Here is a 20,986-nt window from a genome sequence, read left to right on the forward strand (position 1 = left end):
GACTAAACCAAAGACGATTCGTGGATCCAAGGTTGTCAAAGGGTGTATTCGCAGAATTAAATGAAAAGTCCAGTTTATTAGGTTGAAATTCAAGGGGCTTGACCAGGTGTATGTTGAACTGAATTAAAAGAAACTATGTTCATTCAGGCCGTCAAAAAGACGTATATGCAATACCTTAGGAACGGCTTAAAGTTCTAACTTGAAACTTTCAGGATACATTGAGATAATATTAAATTGAATAAAAAGACTGTATGTGCATCCAGATTGTCAAAAAAAATTGCCTGAAGTATTTCTGGAAAGGCAAAGATAGTTAAGTGAAGACGCTCAGGACATGTTCAAGGGTATGTAGAACTAGCTCAAATCAAACTGTTTGCGATCAAGTTTGCGAGATGGGTTAGTCTGCGACAACTCAGGAACACCTAATGGAATGATGTAGAAATTTTTGAGGCATGTTGAATCGGGTTTGGTTAATTAACCTTTGTGCATACTTGGGATACTAGATTTTGTTGATCAGAATCAGAGCCGTTCCTAAGGTTGGTGGCAATTAAGAAAACCTATTAAAGCCCTCCCCTCCTCTCGACTGAAATATAAGCAAAAAACGCCGAATCAAATCGAAAAGTTGAAACAGAGTGGGAAGCTCCCCAGCTACGACCCCCGAGAGTCATGGCACCCAGGGCAACTGCCTCGGTTGCCCCCCCCCCTTAGGAACGGCTCTGGTCCAAATGCCTTCGGTTCTATAGAAGCCCAAAGATAATGCGGATTTTCAATCCATTTGTTTGAATAGTATTCCACGTTCCCACACCTCCAAAATTCTTCGGCAAGGCTATTTTTAAGATTTATTTCAAAAATTATATCCAATATATAAATAAAAAGCGAAAATCTGGATTTTCTAGGAGATAAAAAAAAAGCCTTACAAATATTCCTTTAGTCAACCAAAAGAAAAAAACTTTCAATTAAAAAAGAACATAAATTAATTAAAAAAAAATTTCTCCACGAAAAAATTCTTCATAGTTTATTTTGAAGTAAAATTGAGAGGGGGCAGTCAATCCGGACCTGTCCCAGTTAAAGATAGGAATTGGGACACAATCAAACAGTTCGTGGTAACGAACTGTAGTAAGGAGCAACCCGGCTCAATAGTAACCAAAACTCTAAAAAATGGAATTTTGATACCAATAGCTACATGAAAAAAATTTGCATTTAATGCTGATTTCAAATATATAACTTTCATCGAGATTAGTCTGACCTAGCAAAAGCTACGAGCCTGAGAAAATTTGCCTCATTTTAGAAAATAGGGGAAAACACCCACTAAAAGTCATACAATCTTAACAAAAATCACACCATCAGATTCAGCGTATCAGTGAACCTTATTGTAGAAGTTTCAAGCTCCTATCTACAAAAATGTGGAATTTCGCATTTTTTGCCAGAAGACAAATCACGGATGCGTGTTTATTTGTTTTTTTTTTGTTTTTTTTTTCCCAGGGGTGATCGTACCGACCCAGTCGTCCTAGAATCTCGCGGGAGGGATCATTCTAACGGAAATTAAAAGTTCTAGTGCCCTTATTGAGTGACCAAAAAAATTGGAGGGCACCTAGACCCCCTCCCACGCTTATTTTTTCCCAAAAGTCACCGGATCCAAATTCTGAGATAGCCGTTTTATTCACCATAGTCAAAAAACCTAATAACTATGTCTTTGGGGATGATTTACTACCCCGCAGTCTCCCTGGGAGGGGTTGCAAGTTACAAACTTTGACCTGTGTTTACATATAGTAATGGTTACTGGGAAATGTACGGACGTTTTCAGGGGGATTTTTTTTGGGTTGGGAGGGAAAGTTGACGTGGGGGGGGGGGGGTGTTACGTGGGAGGATCTTTCCATGGAAAAACTTCTCATGGGGGAAGAGACTTTCAATGAAGGGGGCGCAGGATTTTTTTTTGCATTATTTAAAAAAAAAGGAAAAAATAAAATAAAAAATAAAATATGAGAAGTTTCTTCTACTGAAAGTGAGGAGCAGCATTAAAACTTAAAATGAGGAGAAATTATTGCGCATATGAGGGGTTAACCTCCTTGTAATACCTCGCTCTTTACGCGAAAGTATTATTAGTAATTTCAGCTATTTATTCTACGGCCTTTGTGATTCAATGGTCATTCTTAAGGAATTGGGACAGAATTTAAGCTTTAGTGTAAAGAGCCAGGTATCCACGAGGGGTGAACTCCCTCATATACGCAATAAAAATATACGAACATAGAAGTTCGCTACGTAAGTTAATTCGTAAATTACGAATATTTTTTACTAATGAAAATGTTCGTAAAACAATTAAAAGTTCTAGTTGCCTTTTTAAGTAATCAAAAAACTAGAGGGCAGCTAGGCTTCCTCCCTCTCTCCTTTTTCTCAAAATATTCCGATTAGAACTATGCGAAAGCCATTTAGCCAAAAAGAAAATTAATATACAAATTTCGTTTTAATTATTTATGTAAGGAGAGCCAAGATCAAAACATGCATGAATTAAAAAACGTCCATAAGCTATGACTTTTGCAATATGACGTATATGAAAAATTTCAGGAACGAGTTAGGGTTTTAAATTGACACTTAAGAGATTCTCTTTAGGGGGGGGGGGCTGAACACGTAGACGCCAAATTATTGCGTAAGGGAAGGTGTAAAGCTATGTGAAAAGACACTATATACATCCATGTTATCAAAATAATTTATATGTAATATATAAAATTAGGAACCGATATTGATGGCTTGAGGAGTTGAGCTAAAACTTCTTGGGAATACCGTAAATTGGTAATAATATTTGAAAAATCAAGTCAAATGAGAACAAAAAAAAAACTAGACAATTCTCTTGGAAAATATTGACCCCATCAAGTATATATACAGGATGGTGGAAATTACGTAAGTAGCTCCCTCCCAAAGTCTCAATATTTTCATAGTTTTTCATTTAGTTTATTTACGTTTCATTGAAGTTTGATATAATAACTGTCCGAACTAAGAAAACCTAAATCAGGAAACAAATTTGGTTGTAATTGTCCGAACAAAAGTTTTAATGTCGCTCTTTATGTCTTATTTTTATTTTTATTTTTAAACAACAGAAAAATGCTGCTCTTAATAAATGACTTCAAGTGCACTAATTTAATCAAAGAAGCACTTATAGCTAAATATAACACACAATCAATTAATATTTCCAGATATTTAATTTGGTCAACAATGAGGTCAGGATAGCTATCAAACAGGTCGTGGTAACGAACTGTAAGTGGTCCTGGAGTGTTGCAAGAGGGCTCATTCTAACGGAAATGAAAAGTTCTAGTGCCATTTTTAAGTAACCAAAAAAACTGGAGGGCATGTAGGCCCCCTTCCACGCTCATTTTTTTCCCAAAGTCAACGGATCAAAATTTTTAGACAGCCATTTTGTTCCGCATAGTCGAAAACCATAATAATTATGTCTTTGGGGATGACTTACTCCCCACAGTCCCTGGGGGAGGGGCTGCAAGTTACAAACTTTGCCCAATGTTTACATACAGTAATGGTTATTGGGAAGTGTACCGACGTTTTCAGGGAGATTTTTTGGGTTTGGGTGTGGGGTTGAGGGGAGGGGGTATATGGAGGATCTTTCCTTGGAGGAATATTTCAAGGAGGAAGAGAAATTCAATGAAAAGGGCGCAGGATTTTCTAGCATTACTATTAAAAAAAAAAAATGAAAATATAAACATGAAAAAGTTTTTTTTCAATTGAAAGTAAGGAGTAGCATTGAAACTTAAAACGAATAGAGATTATTACGAATATAAGGAATTCTAAAAATACTTTAGCATAAAGAGCAAGGTATTTAGGAAGAGATAGATACTTCGCTCTTTATGCTTAAGTATTTTTAGTAATTTCAACTATTTATTGTACGGCCTTTCTGATTCAGGGGTCATTCTTAAAAAATTGGGACAAAACTTAAGATTTAGCGTGAAGAGCGAGGTATTAACAAGGGGAAAACCCCCCTCATATATGTAATTAAAAATATAAGAATATAAAAGTTTGTTACGTAAATCAATTCTGAAGTTACGTGTATTTTTTACTAATAAAAACGTTCGTTAAAAATTAAAAGTTCTAGTTGCCTTTTTAAGTAACCGAAAAATTGGAGGGCAACTAGGCCTCCTTCCCCACCTCTTATTTTTCAAAATCGTCTGATCAAAACTAAGAGAAAGCAATTTAGCCAAAAAAAGAATTAATATGCAAATTTCATTTTAATAATTTATGTACGGAGAGCCAAAATCAAACATGCATTAATTCAAAAACGTTCAGAAATTAAATAAAAAAAACTAGTTTTTTTTAACTGAAAGTAAGGAGAGACATTAAAACTTAAAACGAGCAGAAATTACTCCGTATATGAAATAGGTTGTCCCCTCCGCAATCCCTCGCTCTTTACGCTAAAGTTTGACTCTTTGCCACAATTCTACTTTTTAAAACAATTAATAACTTTAGCGTAAAGAGCGAGGGATTGCGGAAGGGACAACCCATTTCATATACGGAGTAATTTCTGTTCGTTTTAAGTTTTAATGTCGCTCCTTACTTTCCGTTAAAAAAACTAGTTTTTTTTATTTAATATCCCTGTAGAAGACCAAGAGCAATGCAAATTTTCAGTGCATCTGATTGATTCCTAATCCCAATTCATCCAAAATTCTATAGTAAGGAATACAATTATACTATTTTGCAACGATTTTGCCCAAATATAAATAGGAAATCAAAATCTTAAACTTTATGCAGAATAAGCGAAAAACACAATAATAATAAAAATAGTGTTCGTTAAAACAAAGTGTTCGACAATAAAATAATAGTGCTTGTAAAGTTTTGTTAAAACATTTACAAAGTGCAGCATATTGTTACAAAATTTTAAATGACGGGCCCTACAAAATCTTGTGATTTTGGGTGAGGTCTGGCTTGAGTTTGGCTGGAACCAAAATAGATATTTCTTTATTACTTTAAGTATATCAAAGCCAATAGGCTTGCCATTATGTTTAGAAGTTAATTAGCTCACACACATATTTATCAACGATTTATTTTGTTTATTCTTGACTGTTTCACCCACCACGTTGAAGACTTTTTTTATTTTTACCCGCATAAGTACTCTAATGAAATAATATATTTTAACCGGAATATCGGGTAGAATAATTGACTCAAATATACCCTATCCAACTCGCCGTCAAATTTTGTAATGGTAAAGCTATATTAGCATGATATCAATTTTATACTCTGGATTTATGGAATTGACATTTCCAGATTTATGGAGCTGTGATTCTAATTCAATTGTGAAATTCTATAATTTTTATAAACAGGAAGTACACTAAGAGAATTTTAGACCGACAAGCAAGATGAAAAAAGAAATGTTAAAAATTATCATGTTGAATGAGCAGTTGCCTTTGTGAATTACATAAAAAAAACTTAAACGTCATGATTAATAGTTCTTTGAAAAGTTTTTTGTTTACACCATCATATCAATATATATTTGCGCAAGAAACCCACGAATACAATTGTAATTTTGACCTACAATCAAAACTAGACCTGAAATTACAAAAAAAGAAAAAAAAAACAGAGATATTTGGAATTGTAGAATTTGTACATGGGCTCATAATACGAGATAAATTATTTCGAAATATGGTTTAGGATTTTTTCTTAAATAGATTTTGCTGAAGCCAAGTTTCCCCAACAAGCTAAGCTTTGTCTGGTTTGTAGCTTTTTGGTGCTTGTAAATATAAATTACTTTTTGAAATGAATAAGATGGATTGACCGAAACACCTGTGAACAGGAAAATATATGAGCTATGGCACCATCTAAAAAATAAAACCAGTGTCAGTTCTAGCTTCAGTTGAAGCTGAAAACAATGTCAACTCTGATTGAACAAGAAAATTTCCTTTACATGTGATAAAATTTTGCAAAGATGATGGTGAGTTTGCCCTTCGATGATGGTTTTGAATTTTGATGATGGTTTTTTGATTATGTGAGTTACGTGAGCTGTGAAGTTATATAGCTTATGCAGCACAACAGCCTTACAAATGCCTAAAATAATTATGCAGTTAATATAATTCAAAATAATCAAATGAACAACCCAATAATGGGAAAATTGGATATATTCGTCAGTACATTATTATTTGAGCCTGGAATTATACCCACATTATTTGAGCCTGGAAAAATATTATTTAAGTATGGATCACACCCCTCTTATATTCTTGAAAAAGTATAGACATAATGATAATATAAAGCTTTACCTTTGATCATCTGTACCTTCCAAAAGAACAAGACGAAGAAGAACATTAGTTCTCTTGAAGCAAACTGAAAAACAAATATATATATAAAACTTGAGCGTGTTGCGAAAAGGAATGAAAAGCCTATCTTAAAAAAAGAGTTTGAGCGCAGAGTTTGAGCAATCGCGCCAAGATCTTCACGATGTTCACGTGAACAGCAAACTTTGAGTGATCAAGTCACAATCATGATCTTGATGAGCGACAGATTGGATAACACTAGGGTTACCTTTGAACGAATCAACTTCTTAATGTCAAAGCGCATAAAAAGCGCTGAAAAAAAACTTATTAAAAAGGCTTATGCCGGTATTGCCGCTCACTCAGACTAATCCGTCTTAGCTTTTTCTTTAATTATCCATGGTTATTAACTTTTTATTCACAGTCCGTCCAAAAAATTGATTTTAATTCAAATTTTGGAAAAGGCTACATTTTCTTGAAGTTTGACAGGAAGATTGCTTTTGGGACTGGATGCAATATACAGTACTGTAAATATACTGTACTAGCTGTTGGGGTGGCGCTTTGTGCCACCCCAACACCTAGTTGGTGCGGGCGCTTCGCGCTACCCCAGCCCCCCCCAACCCCCCCCCCCCAAGCACCCCCGTGCGCGTAAGTCGTTACGCGCCATATTATTTACGCGCCATTGTAGTTGTGTCCCTGTGTCCCACCTGTGAATATAGATAGATATATATATGTTTTAACTGCGTAAAACTTGCGAATATACAATAGTCTTCAATGTCCCATTGTCTGTGCACATAAATAGATTGTCAGGTTTACTGACTCTTGAACATGCAACATAAAATTGTCCATGGGAAAAACAATCCGTATTCAGATCTACACAGGGTGACCCAAAAAGATTCGTACCCATATTTTATTCGATAAAAAATCCATTTTTTAACAAATATCCTTTCTGTTGCAGGACATGAAAGGTGAACCTTTGGATGATCGTTTGAAGCTATAGTTACCCCAAAAATGTCTTGGACCAATCAGCAGGAGATGTTCTCCCTGGAGATCTATTTTGCGACAAAATCATACCAGAGTGTACAAATTCAGTTTCGAAAACTTCCATTGTCGCAACTTTACTCCAAAATCACGATTGTTACTTGGGTTACGAAATTCAGTGGGCATGGGACGGTAGTGGACTTATTTCTAAAGCCACAGGGGGAACTTATTCAGCCAGGAAAGAGAGTGCAAGGAAAGAAGAAAACATTGCTGTAGTGAGGGACTACACTGTCCAATTAAACGTGAGAACACGCCACAGTGACTCCCTTGTCATTCCGAGTTCTTGGCTGTGTCTACGTACTGATTTTCTAAGGCTGCGTCCTACTGAGTCCCTTACTACAGCAATTTTTTCTTCTGTCCTTGCATTCCTTGCATGTCCTTGCACTCCTTTGTCATTCTGAGTTAAAGGCTTCGTCTATGCACTGATTTCCTAGGATTGCATCCTACTGAATCCCTCACTGCAGCAATATTTTCCTCTTTTTCCAGCCTGAATAAGTTCCCTCTGTGGCTTTAGAACATAAGTCCACAACTATTTTGGAAAAATTCGTCCAAAATAGGTTGCAAAATAAGTTGCGACATTTGAAAAGTTTTCGAAACTGAATTTGTACACTCTGGTATGATTTGTCACAAAAGAGGTCTCCAGGTAGAAAATCTTCTGTTGGTTGGTCCAATACATGTTTGGAGCAACTATAGCTGCAAACGATCATCCAAAAGCTCACATTTTATGTCCTGCAGCAGAAAGGATATTTGTTAAAAAACGGAGTTTTTATCGAATAAAATATGGGTACGAATCTTTTTGGGTAACCCTGTACCTCGTTATTCTAATGATTGCCCTTGAGCTTTGTTGATGGTGATTGCTAATCGAACATTCCCTGTGCCCCCGTCATCAATTATATATCCCCCTGTGCCCCCGGCGTCCCCGTTGTAGTTGTGTCCCTGTGTCCCTGTCGTCATTTATATTCCCAGTATCCCGGTCGTAATTTGTGTCCCAGTGTCCCAGTCTGTAATTTCTCTTTGAGCGTTCCGTTCGTCATTTATATTCCCTGTGTCCCGTTCGTCATTTGTGTCCCGGTGTCCCGGTCTTTAATTTCTCTTTGAGTGTCCCAGTCGTCATTTATATTCCCTGTGTCCCAGTGTCCCGGTCTACATTTGTGTCCCAGTGTCCTGGTCTGTAATTTCGTCAGTCGACAAACATGACGTCAGCCGACAGACAACTTCATGACGAAATACAGCTCAATCCTTATAATGACGTCAGTCGACAAATATGACGTTAGTCGACACAAAAACATGACGTCAGTCGACAGACACACAAACAAACAACTTATATATATATATGTATATATATATATATATATATATATATATATATATATATATATATATATATATATATATATAGACTAGCTGTTGGGATGGTGCTTCGCGCCACCCCAACAACTAGGTGGTGGGGGCGCTTCACGCCCCCCCCCCCCAAGCCCCCACACGCGCGTAAGTCGTTATGCACCTTATTAGTTACGCGCCATTGTAGTTGGGTCCCTGTGTCCCACCTGGGAATAAAGACAGATATATAGTGTCCCGGTCGTCATTTATATTCCCTGTGTCCCGGTCGTCATTTGTGTGCCGGTGTCCCGGTTTGTAATTTTGTCAGTCGACAAACATGACGTCAGTCGACAAACAACTTCATGACGACATACAGCTCAATCCTTATAATGACGTCAGTCGACACAAAAACATGATGTCAGTCGACAGACACACAAACAAAAAACTTATTTATATATATATATATATATATATATATATATATATATATATATATATATATATAGACTAGCTGTTGGGATGGTGCTTCGCGCCACCCCAGCACCTAGTTGGTGGGGGTGCTTCACGCCCCCCCCCAAGCCCCTACACGCGCGTAAGTCGTTATGCACCTTATTAGTTACGCACCATTGTAGTTGGGTCCCTGTGTCCCACCTGGGAATATAGACATATATATAGTGTCCCGGTCGTCATTTATATTCCCTGTGTCCCGGTCGTCATTTGTGTCCCGGTCTGTAATTTCGTCAGTCGATAAACATGACGTCAGTCGACAAACAACTTCATGACGGCATAATGTTCAATCCTTATAACGACGTCAGTCGACAAACATGACGTCAGTCGACACAAAAACATGACGTCAGTCGACAGACACACAAACAAACAACTTATTTATATATATATACTAGCTTTTGGAGTGACGCTTCGTGCCACCCCAACACCTAGTTGGTGGGGGCGCTTCACCCCCCCCCCCCCCCCAAGCCCCCCCCGTGCGCGTAAGTCGTTACGCGCCATATTAGTTACGCGCCATTGTAGTTGTGTCCCTATGTCCCACTTGTGAATATATATATATATATATATATATATATATATATATATATATATATATATATATATATATATATATATATATATATATATATATATATATATATATATATATATATATATATATGTTTTTAACTACGTAAAACTTGCGAATATACAACATTCTTTGCTGTCCCATTGTCTGTGCATATAAATAGATTGTCAGGTTTACCGACTCTTGAACATGCAACATATAAGGGTCCATGGGAAAACAATCCGTATTCAGATCTATACCTCATGATTCTAATGATTGCCCTTGAGCTTTGTTGATGGTGATTGCTAATCGACCATTCCCTGTGTCGCCGTCGTCATTTATATATCCCCCTGTCCCCCCGGCGTCCCCTTTGTAGTTGTGTCCCTGTGTTCCGGTCGTCATTAATATTCCCTGTGTCCCGGTCGTCATTTGTGTCCCGGTGTCCCAGTCTGTGATTTCTCTTTGAGTGTCCTGGGCGTCATTTATATTCCTTGTGTCCCGGTCGTCATTTATATAACCCTGTGCCCCCCGGCGTCCCCGTTGTAGTTGTGTCCCTGTGTCCCGGTCGTCATTTATATTCCCTCTGTCCCGGTCGTCATTTGTATCCCGGTGTCCCGGTCTGTATATACATTCGTTTTTTTAGTTTTGTTTTTCTCCTTTATTTTTCATTTTTTTCCTTTTTTATTTTTTTTATTTTTTAGTTTTTTTAGTTTTTTAGCTTTTTTATTTTTTTTATTAGTTTTTAGTTTTTTTTCTTTTTAGTTTTTTTGTAGTTTTTACCTTTTTTTTTAAGTTTTTTTCTACTTATGTCCTGGTCGTCATTTATACTCCCTGTGTCCCGGTTGTCATTTGTGTCCCGGTGCTTTGTTGATGGTGATTGCTAATCGAACATTCCCTTTTGTCCCGGTCGCTTTCTCTTTGAGTGTCGTCATTTATATTCCCTATGTTCCGGTGTCCCGGTCGTCATTTGTGTCCCGATGTCCCGGTATGTAATTTCGTCAGTTGAAAACATGACGTCAGTCAACACACAAACATGACGTCACCCGACAGACAGACACATCCAGAGACAACTTATTTATATATATATATATATATATATATATATATATATATATATATATATATATATATATATATATATATAGATACATATGAGCATAAAGAGCAAGGTGTTTAGGAGGAGCCTTTTCATATGCGGAGTAGTTTCTGTTTTTTTTTAAGTTTTAATGTTGCTCCTTACTTTCAGCTGAAAAAAACTTTCTTTTTTATTTGACTTCTTATCATTTTTCAAATAATGCAGAGAATTCAATGACACACAAGGATTTTTGAAGGCTGTGTAGTGAAACTAATTCATCAAGAAATAATAAATAAAAATTTTAAAATAAGTTTATAATGTAAATGAACTTGTTGGTCTTGAATTTTCCAACTTTCTATGTGGCTTTAATTATGTTTTCGTTTTTTCCTAGTTCCAGCCGTAGCTAGCAACCTAGTAAGAGATGACCACGTCCAATACTAAAAAATGTAATAACCCATAACTCCTAAAAATAGAGTCAGCTCAAAACAAGAAATACACTATTTGAACCGCCTTTATCGGAAACTTACCGTCCCATGGCTTGAGCAACAAGGGAAATATATTTTTTACAGTCAAGAACTCTAATATGCTATTATATGATATATTTTTTATTATATACCGATTGTTTGATTGGATGAACTGATTTTGAAATACTCAAACATGACTTAGTTAGCTTTCTAAAGCTGGCATTATAATATAGTTCAAAATACAAAGAAATGAATCTTAAAATGACAAACGGGTCAAAAGCCAAATAAAAAAAAACGAAGAGAATAAAAATCAAACGAATATTTCGTCCATATAAAACAAGGTGTCTTCACAGTGAAAGAAAAAACAACTAGCATCTAAAACTAAAATATATAAATAGAAAATAAATATAAAACTAAAACAGACTAACTAAAATATGTAATAAACAATTACTCACATATACAATTGCCAGCTACCTTCATGAAACCAGAATAAGTTATTTTATCGTTTAGTGAAGATAACTGGCAATAGTATGTATGAGTAACTATTAGTCTGTTTTAGTTTTATATTAAATAAAAAAAAAACAAGTTTCTTTAACTGAAAGTAAGGAGCGATGTTAAAACTTAAAACAAACAGAAATTGCCCCGTATATGAAAGGAGCTGCTCCCTCTTAAACACCTTGCTCTTTGCGCTAAAGTTTGACTCTTTCTCTCAACTCTACTTTTTAAAACATTAAAAACTTTAGCGTAAAGAGCAGGGCGTTGAAGAGGGAGCAGCCCCTTACATATACGATGTATTTTCTGTTCGTTTTAAGTTTTAATGTCGCTTCTTACTTTCAGTTAAAAAAACTTTTTTTTTTATTTGATTTCTGAACGTTTTTTAGTTAACCCATGTTTTGATTTCGGCTCTCCGCAGATGAATAATTAAAGCGAAATTTGCATATTTATTTATTTGGCTAAATGGCTTTCACATAGTTTTGATCGAATTATTTTGAGGAAAAAGGAGGGGGAGGAAGCCCAGTTGCTCTCCAATTTTTTGGGTACTTAAAAAGGCAACTAGAACTTTTAGTTTATTACGAACGTTTTCATTAGTAAAAGATATACGTAATTTACGAATTAGCTTACGTAGCAAACTTCTATGTTCGTATGTTCTTATTACGTATATGAAAGGGTTCGCTCACTCGTCAATACCTCGCTCTTTACACTAAAGCTTAAATTTTGTCCCCTGAATCACAAAGGCCGTAGAATAAATAAATGAAATTACTAAAAATACTTTTTGTGTAAAGAGTGAGGCATTAAGTGGAGGTGAACCCCTTATATGCGCATTATTTTCTGTTCTTTTTAAATTTTAATCCTACTCATTACTTCCAGTTGAAAAAAACTTTTTCATATTTCTTTTTCATTGTTTTTTTTTTAAATAATGCTAGAAAATGCTGTGCCCCCTTTATGGAAATCTTCTTCCCCCATGACAAATTCCTCCATGGAAAGTTTCTCCACATAACCCCCTCTTCTCAACCCCCCTTCCAACCAAATAATCCCCATGAAAACGTCTGTACACTTCCCAATAACTATTACTATATGCAAACACTGGTCAAAATTTGGAACTAGCAGCCCCTCCCACGGGGACTGTGGGGAAGTAAGTCGTCCCCAGAGACATAGTTATAAGGTTTTTTGGCTATGGTGCATAAAATGGCTATCTTAGAATTTTGATCCGACAACTTTGGGGAAAAAAGAGGGTGGGAGGGGGCCTAGGTGCCCTCCAATTTTTTCGGTCACTTAAAAAGGGCACAAGAACTTTTCATTTCCGTTTGAATGAGCCCTCTTGCAAAATTCTAGGACCACTTGGTCGATACGATCACCCCTGGGAAAAAGAAAAAAAAAAAAAAAACAAACAAACAAATAAACACGCATCCGTGATTTGTCTTCTGGCAAAAAATACATAATTCCACAATTTTGTAGATAGGAGCTTGGAACTTGTACAATAGGGTTCTCTGATACGTTGAATGTGATGGTGTGATTTTCGTTAAGATTCTATCACTTTTAGGGGGTGTTTCCCCCTATTTTCTAAAATAGGGCAAAATTTCGTAACTTTTGATAAGTAAGATTAAACTTGATGAAACTTATATATTTAAAATCAGCATTTAAATGCGATTCTTTTGGTGTAACTATTGATATCAAAATTCCGTTTTTTAGAGTTTTGGTTACTATTGAGCCGGGTCGCTCCTTACTACAGTTCGTTACCACGAATTGTTTGATATATTTTTTAAGTTTTAGATTATTTTTTTTCTCTACGCTGAAGACGCCTTGTTTTATAGGGGGTGAAATATTCATTTGATTTTTCGTTCTCTTCGTTTTCGTTTACTGCCTATACGCCCGTTTGTCATTTACAGATTCATTTCTTTGTTTTGTCATGGATGGCCAATTCGGGTTTAGATCTTTTAATAATTGAAAATTGGTCAGGGTTAGACCAACTAAATGAATTTTGTGGAAACAGCTTAAAGCTTTAGACCAACTAAATCAATTTTGGGGGAAACGCTTTAGTTCCCTCTATACTTTACCACCACCACCCTAATGTCCAATGTATTTTGCAATGTGTCACTCTTGTTTTCACTCTGTATTCATAAACTAAACCAATGATGACACCATCCAGAAATAGAAAAACACCCAAGAAATATTTAATAAATGTTATTTATTTCCTCACAAAGGAAGAAGGAGAAGGTGGTGAAGCATAAAAGAAGTACCTGTGTTAAAACAAGTTAAGAACTATTTTCTTAACATGCATTCTTCTCAAAAGCCCAAATTCTCAAAAGCCCAAATTGGTAAGAACCAATAGCATTGGTTCTTACTGCAAAATAATGAGAATACAAATGTATACATATATATAGCTAACAGGATAAGCTTGTTTTGGTTTTACTTGGTTGCTTTACATTTGCTGTTTTTTTTTTGTTTTTTTTCTTTCATAGGCATGTATTTTGGGGGTGATACCTGACACGGGGATGCCATGGATATTCTGTGGTAGCCACAACACTGTGCTGGGTAGAGAATTTAAAGTGGCGAAACCCTATATAGGCCAGTGTATTCTCCTGATGAGCCCTTGTGTTGGGTTGTTGCCTCTGAATTATTTGTCTATATTATTTTTTCTATTGTTTGGTAAATGACGACTTATACTTATTGACGACATGACTGCCTGTCCATGGATTATTCTTTATGATTGATTGTGTATGGCTATGCTGTTTGACCTATGTGATTGTATGGATGAGTAGGGTTAAGGCCTCAATCAAGTGCTGGTCTATATTAATCACTAATTTAGGAAAACAGTCTTCCTTTTCTCCTTCTGTCTCTTTTTTTTTGTGTTTGTGCTGTTGCATTGGTGATTTCTCTTTTCATGATATATATATATACATATATATATATATATATATATATATATATATATATATATATATATATATATATATAAATATATATATATATATACATATATATATATATATATATATATATATATATATATATATATATATATATATATATATATATATATATATATATATATATATATATAGTCTTGGGTATTACCTGGCCTATTAATGGATTTCTTGGGAATAAGAAATTATATTTTGAAACAATACCAGATTTGGAATCAAATAAAGCTATTCTTTTTTTTATCATACCTCTTATTTCGGTACTTGTGTATTATTCAGAACACGCTCAATAAGTGAAGTTAGGTTCTTTCGCGAAACAAACTACGATGTAGGTACATTTTAATTAAATATTTGATACTTGTTCATTATTCAATTGATTCAATTCAATTGAGAACACACTCATGATTTTTTCCGAGAAAATCCGGTTTGATAGCCACAAAGACAAAACTCAATTGAGTTTGCTACGCATAGTGATAGAAGATAGTGTCTGAACATGGATTTTGAAACGAAGATTTGGGATTTTCCAAAGACTGAAAAAGAGGCAATTATGTTTTTCCAGGATAAGGGGCTGTTGCCCACAACAAAACAGTGCATCAATGGACACAACATGATTTTATACTCTTACGAGAAGGAACATATTTGGAAGTGCAACAATAGGCCATGTTCGAAAAAAGTCAATTTGCATGTAAATACGTGGTTTGCTGACAATAGGATACCATTTATTACTGCAGTTCATTTCATTTATTCCTGGGTTAACGAATTGGCAATTGTGGCCTGGTGTGAACGAGAGCTAGGCGTTTCTAAGAAGACAGTTATCGATTGGAATAACTACTTCCGTGAAGTGTGTATGTATTCTATGCAACAGAAAAACTGCGGGAAAATCTGAGGAATCCATTATAGAGTGGAAATAGATGAATTCTTGTTTAAAGAAAGGAAAAATAATGCAGTAAGAATCTTACCGCAACAATTGGTGTTTCGTGGACTGTACAAGGAAACCGGGGAAAGTTTTTTAGTGGAGGTCTCCAACCGAGGAGCAGTATCTTTACTCCAACAAATTAAGCTTCACATAGAGCCAGGATCAAGAATCATTTCAGATTGTTGGAAGGGCTTCAACACAACTGAGCTGGAACAAGCAGGTTTCACTCACTTGAAAGTGAACTACAAAAATAATTTTGTCAACCCAGAAACCGGTGCCTCTACCCAAAAAGTAGAGAGAATGTGGGGTTATGTAAAGTGGCGCAATAAACGGCACCGAGGTACATCCCACCATCATTTACAATCATACTTAGTAGAGCACATGTGGCAGGTGGCAGTAAAGGCAGAAGGAAGACCTCTCTTTAACACGATGCTTAACGACATTTCTGCGTTCTGGGTATTAATTCTAAGTTGTAATTGTACTATTTTCCTAACAAAGTATTATATTTTCATCATATTTTGGTTTATTTCATTAGCTTTATCAAAAGTTTGGGCTATATATTTGCACATTAGGGGGGCGGGATTATACCAAATACCTAAATTAACCCAACCTAACCACCTCTATATATAAAATATATCATTAAAATGTACCTTCATCGTAGTTTGTTCCATGAAAGAACCTAACTTCGCTTATTGAGTGCGTCCTGAATAATACACAAGTACCCTTATTTCATATTACTTTATAGGACGTAAATTAAATAGAAATTAAATAAATTGATTCCCGTTTGATTCCCAACTTAATTTTTTTTTTTCATGTATAACAGACCTAATCACTGCTGTTACTAGCCTGATCTATGTATATTTTTTTTTCTCTCTCCTCAAAACCTCACTCTTCACGCTATAGTTCTTTAGTACTTTTAAAAGAGGTTCTAATTCCAATTAAACTGCAAAGTGTTTAGTTATTAAATACAAGCTAAACTTTAGGGTAAAGAGCAAGGTATTGAGGATGGGGCAACAAACCTAATATACGAAACAAATTCTGTTTGTTTTAAGTTTCAATGTTGCTCCTTCCTTCAGTTATTAAATGTGTTTTTTTATTGAATTTCTTGACCGTATCTAAAATAATGCTCGAAATTCAAGTATTCCCTCCATAGAAAATTCGGTCCCAACAAAAACTTACTTGTTGTTTTTACCCAAGATTACCCCTCCTTAGAAACTTTTCCTTCACCATCCCCATTGTATTATTTTATGTCAAAATTTAATTTACAACTCTTATTTTTTTCTGAAAAAATAAACAATAACCAGTTTTTTAACTGGTTATTCTCTCGATTTCAAGGTGAACGCTCTACCACAAGGCTATTAGATGCACATTGTACCTAGAAATATTACAGGTGAACAATTTCGGCAAATTTCGCAGTTTATATTCCTTTCCTCAGGGGCTGTGGGGGGTCATGTTATCCCCAAAGGATATTTATTGGACCAAACAACTATCCTGAGCGAAATGGCTATCTCAAAATTAGATCGGGGGAATTTTTTTTTTTTGGGGGGGGTGAGGCTGAATAGCCCCGAATGTTTTTGGGGACTGAAAAGGGCGTTTAATTTTTCAAGTTCCGTCCGAATGACCCCTCTGCCGATCTTCTAGGACCATTGGCTCGACACAATTCCACTCATATCACAATAATTGTGTAACTTACAGCCCTTTTCCCTGGGAATATGGAGGATCGTATCATTACCAAAAGCCCAGTTATTTGACCTTTGAACTATGCTGGGAAAAATAAACTATCTTAAAATGTTCGTCAAACAACTTTAGGGCTGGGACTCAAGGGAGGAGGTCTAGGTACCCCTTCAATATTGTTGGTCCTTAAAAGTGGCAGTAGAACTTTAAATTTCCGCTTGTATGAGTCGTCCGCCGATTCTCTTGGACCATTCGTTCGATACGATCACCCTTGGGGAAAAAAAACGAAAAAAAAAAACACTCATCCACAAAATACAAAATTCCACATTTTTGCAGTTAGAAGCTTGAAACCATGACAGTAAGGTTCTCTTATATACTGAAACTGGTGGTGGAAATTTCATTAAGATTCCGTGACTCCCTTTGAAAATATGGCTAACTTTCTTTTTTGAATCAGCATAACGAGCTTATTCTTTTGGTGTATCTATTGATATACAAATTCCATTTTTTAGAGATTCGGTTACAATTGAACCGTGTCACTCCTTACTGCAATTCGTTACCATGAACTATATTAAGCATTTCATGGACAAGATGTTTCATTGTTAGAGGCTGTAGTGTTTTGAGCTGCCGAAAAAAGAGGTTAATTTTAAGCTGGTACGACACAGGATAAACATCTGAACGAAATAATTTCCAATGTAAAGCAGACCATTTTTACTTTTAACGGAAGTCTGGGTCCTAACCTATCTTTCTATTTGAAATGCAACAACATTTTTCTTTGTCACCGTTAACTTTGTATCTTTTTCTTATTCCTCCTTGTGTGAGTCCTCCCATTCTCCCTTTAAAGTGTAATAAATATGCAAGAAGTGCAAAATGTTTTTTTGTTTAGAGAAATGACACTTGTTTGGTGAAAAAAATAATTGTTTTTAAAAATGATCCTTTTCCTCGTAACAAATTGTTTTCCTCCCTTTTGGAATATCCATCTCTCGGCATTTCTCGAATATTCTTATCTCGACAATTCCATTTATTGCTAACTGAAATATTTTCCTAGCATATTTGAAGGTTTAAAACTGTTTTTGTTAAAATCTATTTTTTGGCTATTAAGTTTTATTTTGTGGCCCTTTTTTCCAATTTTTGTGTCAAAGAAATTTCAAATCATGAAGAATGCTCTTAGATCAATAAAGATTAGATTGGATTATTAGATTTAAATCAATAAAGATAATTCAAGAGAAAAACTTCAAAGCTGCTTCTTCCTTTAAAGTGGAAAAAATCCAGTGTCACAGCTTCACTTTCAAAACAAATATACTAGTCTGACATCCTTACCTAAATCAGTAAAGTAGGCTAAAGCACAACTATAAAATAATGAACAACGGACGCAGAAAAACATGCAACTTTTGATCTCATACCATTGTGGTCTTTTTTAAAATTCCTGCTTTTGACAATGCATAAAGCGATTTTTTTTATGTCAATCGATCCAATTTCCTCCACTTTAAGCCAACGACTAAACAATACTCTTTTTATTTGGTTACACTGAACTTGATACTTCGCGACCTTGCAATAATTCTCTAAAAAATATGACACGCGGCAATACAAACGCATGCAGAGCGCTTTGCATTAAAGTCCACTATGATACACCCAGCGAAGCATAAGGGGAACGCCCTTTATATCTGGAATCAATTTGACCCTTTGAGTCCTTGTACAAATTCTAGATTGACATATTGATATTTTAACATCATCTTTTGCTGTATTTGGCAAATGAAGTTCGTATATTTTCACATAACCAAAAATAGTCTTAATTCTTAAACTAATTAGTTTATATTATTAGAGGAATTTCTGCGTAAAAATTTCATCCTGTTGGTTTAATGATATCTTTACAAAATCATCTTAAGAAACGTCTCCGATTCGATCTGATTAAAAAAAAAAAAAAAAAAAAAAAAAAAAAAAAAAAAAAAAAAAAAAAAAAATCAACTCGCATTAAGCTTTTGCTTGTTCGGAGTATATAAACCAATTAAACATATTTAATATCATTAAATGAAGAAAAAAGAAAAGAAAAGAAAAGAGAGAAAGGAAAAAAAAATTACCAAAATATCCCAAACTCCTGTTTCCATCCAACATCGAAGAAGAGACTATTTCTTAAAAGAAAGAATTTTTATAAAATCTACCCTGATTGAAAACTTGGACTCCAGAATACAAAAAATATTTTCGGAACAAACTCTAATGTTTCTAAGCCATATTAAGTTTTTCAAAGCTAAAACGTACTTGGTATAAAACATAGCACTTAATGAAGAGAGTTTAGCGTCATATTTTCTGATTTTCAGTTTATTCAACTGTGAAAATGGAGTTAGAGTTCAGATAATTTTAAAACCTAATTTTGAGAAGAAATTTTAGGGCGAGGTTAATGGGTTCACTAAACTGAAACCTCCTTTTGAAACCTCTTATTGCTTTATAACAGTCAAATTGGTCAAGGTTATCAAACATTTCGTGGTAACGAACTGTAAATAAGGTGAGACATAACTCAATAGTAACCGAAACTCTATGAACAGAGTCTTGATAGCACTGGATACATAAAGGAATCAAACGTTGATGCTTATTCAAAATATATGAAATTCATCAAGTTTAATGTTACCCATCAAAGTTATGCGCCTGAGAAAATATGCCCAAATTTTGAAAAAAAGGGCACCCCCAAAACATAAAGTTATCTTAATGAAAATGGCACCATGAGATTCAGAATATTAGAAAACACTGCTGCAGAGGTTTCATGCTCCTATATATAAAAAGTCAAATTTAGCCTTTTTTCGCCACAAGAAAGATCACGACGGTTTATTTGTTGTTGTTTTTTCTCAGGGGTGATCGTATCAAACCAGTTATCCTAAAGGATATAGAGAGGCTCATTCGATCCTAAATAAAAAGTTCTAGTACCCTTTCTAAGTGATCAAAAATATTGAAGGAACGTCTGCCCTCCCTCGCCCTTTCTTCCCCGAAAGTTTTCCCAAAAATTTTAAGAAAGTCTTTTGTTCATAATAGTCAAAGCTATGTCTTTGAGGATGACTTGACTCCCCGCAGTTCCAGGGGGGAGGGTTGCAAGCTATGAACTTTTCCACGGGTTTAAATATAGTATTGGTTATTGGGAAAAAATAAAAAAAAAGGATAAAGATCCTCCTGATCCATTACTGGCACATAGACCGTAGAGTCGACGTGTCAGTTGCTATGTTTCAGTAGCAAGCTAAGTAGGGACAAGGAAGTATGCAGAAATGCTTCAAAGGTGGTAATTTTCTGGTAGGGGGGCTACGTGGGAGGATCATGCTGGGAAAGCCAGATTCCCGGGAATTATTTAAAAAAAGGTCAGAAATTAAATAATAAAACAAGTTTTATTACCTGAAAGTAAGAAGGAACTTAAAACGGACAAAGCGTATATGAAGCGCTGCTCCTCTTCAATACCTCGCTCTTTACGTTTAATTTTTTTTTTTGATTTTGAAAAAGTTTATAATTCTAATTAAACAGCCCTTGTGCTTCAGGATTCATTCTTAAATAATCGGCAAAAAAATTCAAACTCAACCATAAAGAGCGAGGTACTGAGGAAGAAGAAACTCCCCTCACATACGTGATAATTGTGTTGCGAGAGCAACACTTTGGGTTTGTCCCGTTTTTTTTTTTGCCCAAATTTGGTTTTGTCCCGGTTTTCATAAATTCAGTTGACAGTATCCGTCATGAGTCAATCCAAAAATCTTGATTATGCCTTATTTCTATTATTGTTTACTTTAGTTTTGCCCTAAGATGAATGGATGGATGA

At 35.2% G+C, this 20,986-nt stretch overlaps 1 protein-coding gene across 1 annotated transcript in view; it reads right to left on the bottom strand.

Moving 5' to 3' along the window:
• Positions 1-18,682, bottom strand: part of LOC136032061 (uncharacterized) — an 80,417-nt gene extending 61,735 nt beyond the window's left edge. Inside the window, exons 1-2 of the mRNA XM_065712179.1 lie at positions 18,603-18,682; positions 6,244-6,309 (exon numbers count right to left, since the gene is read on the bottom strand). Of these exons, the coding sequence (XP_065568251.1) occupies positions 6,244-6,309; positions 18,603-18,605 (69 nt within the window). The 5' untranslated portion in view covers positions 18,606-18,682. The remainder of the gene's footprint in view (positions 1-6,243; positions 6,310-18,602) is intronic.
• Between the last annotated feature and the right edge of the window lie 2,304 nt (positions 18,683-20,986).

The sequence above is a fragment of the Artemia franciscana genome, chromosome 1 (assembly GCF_032884065.1).
Source record: "Artemia franciscana chromosome 1, ASM3288406v1, whole genome shotgun sequence".
In the NCBI taxonomy this organism is placed as follows: Eukaryota; Metazoa; Arthropoda; class Branchiopoda; order Anostraca; family Artemiidae; genus Artemia; species Artemia franciscana.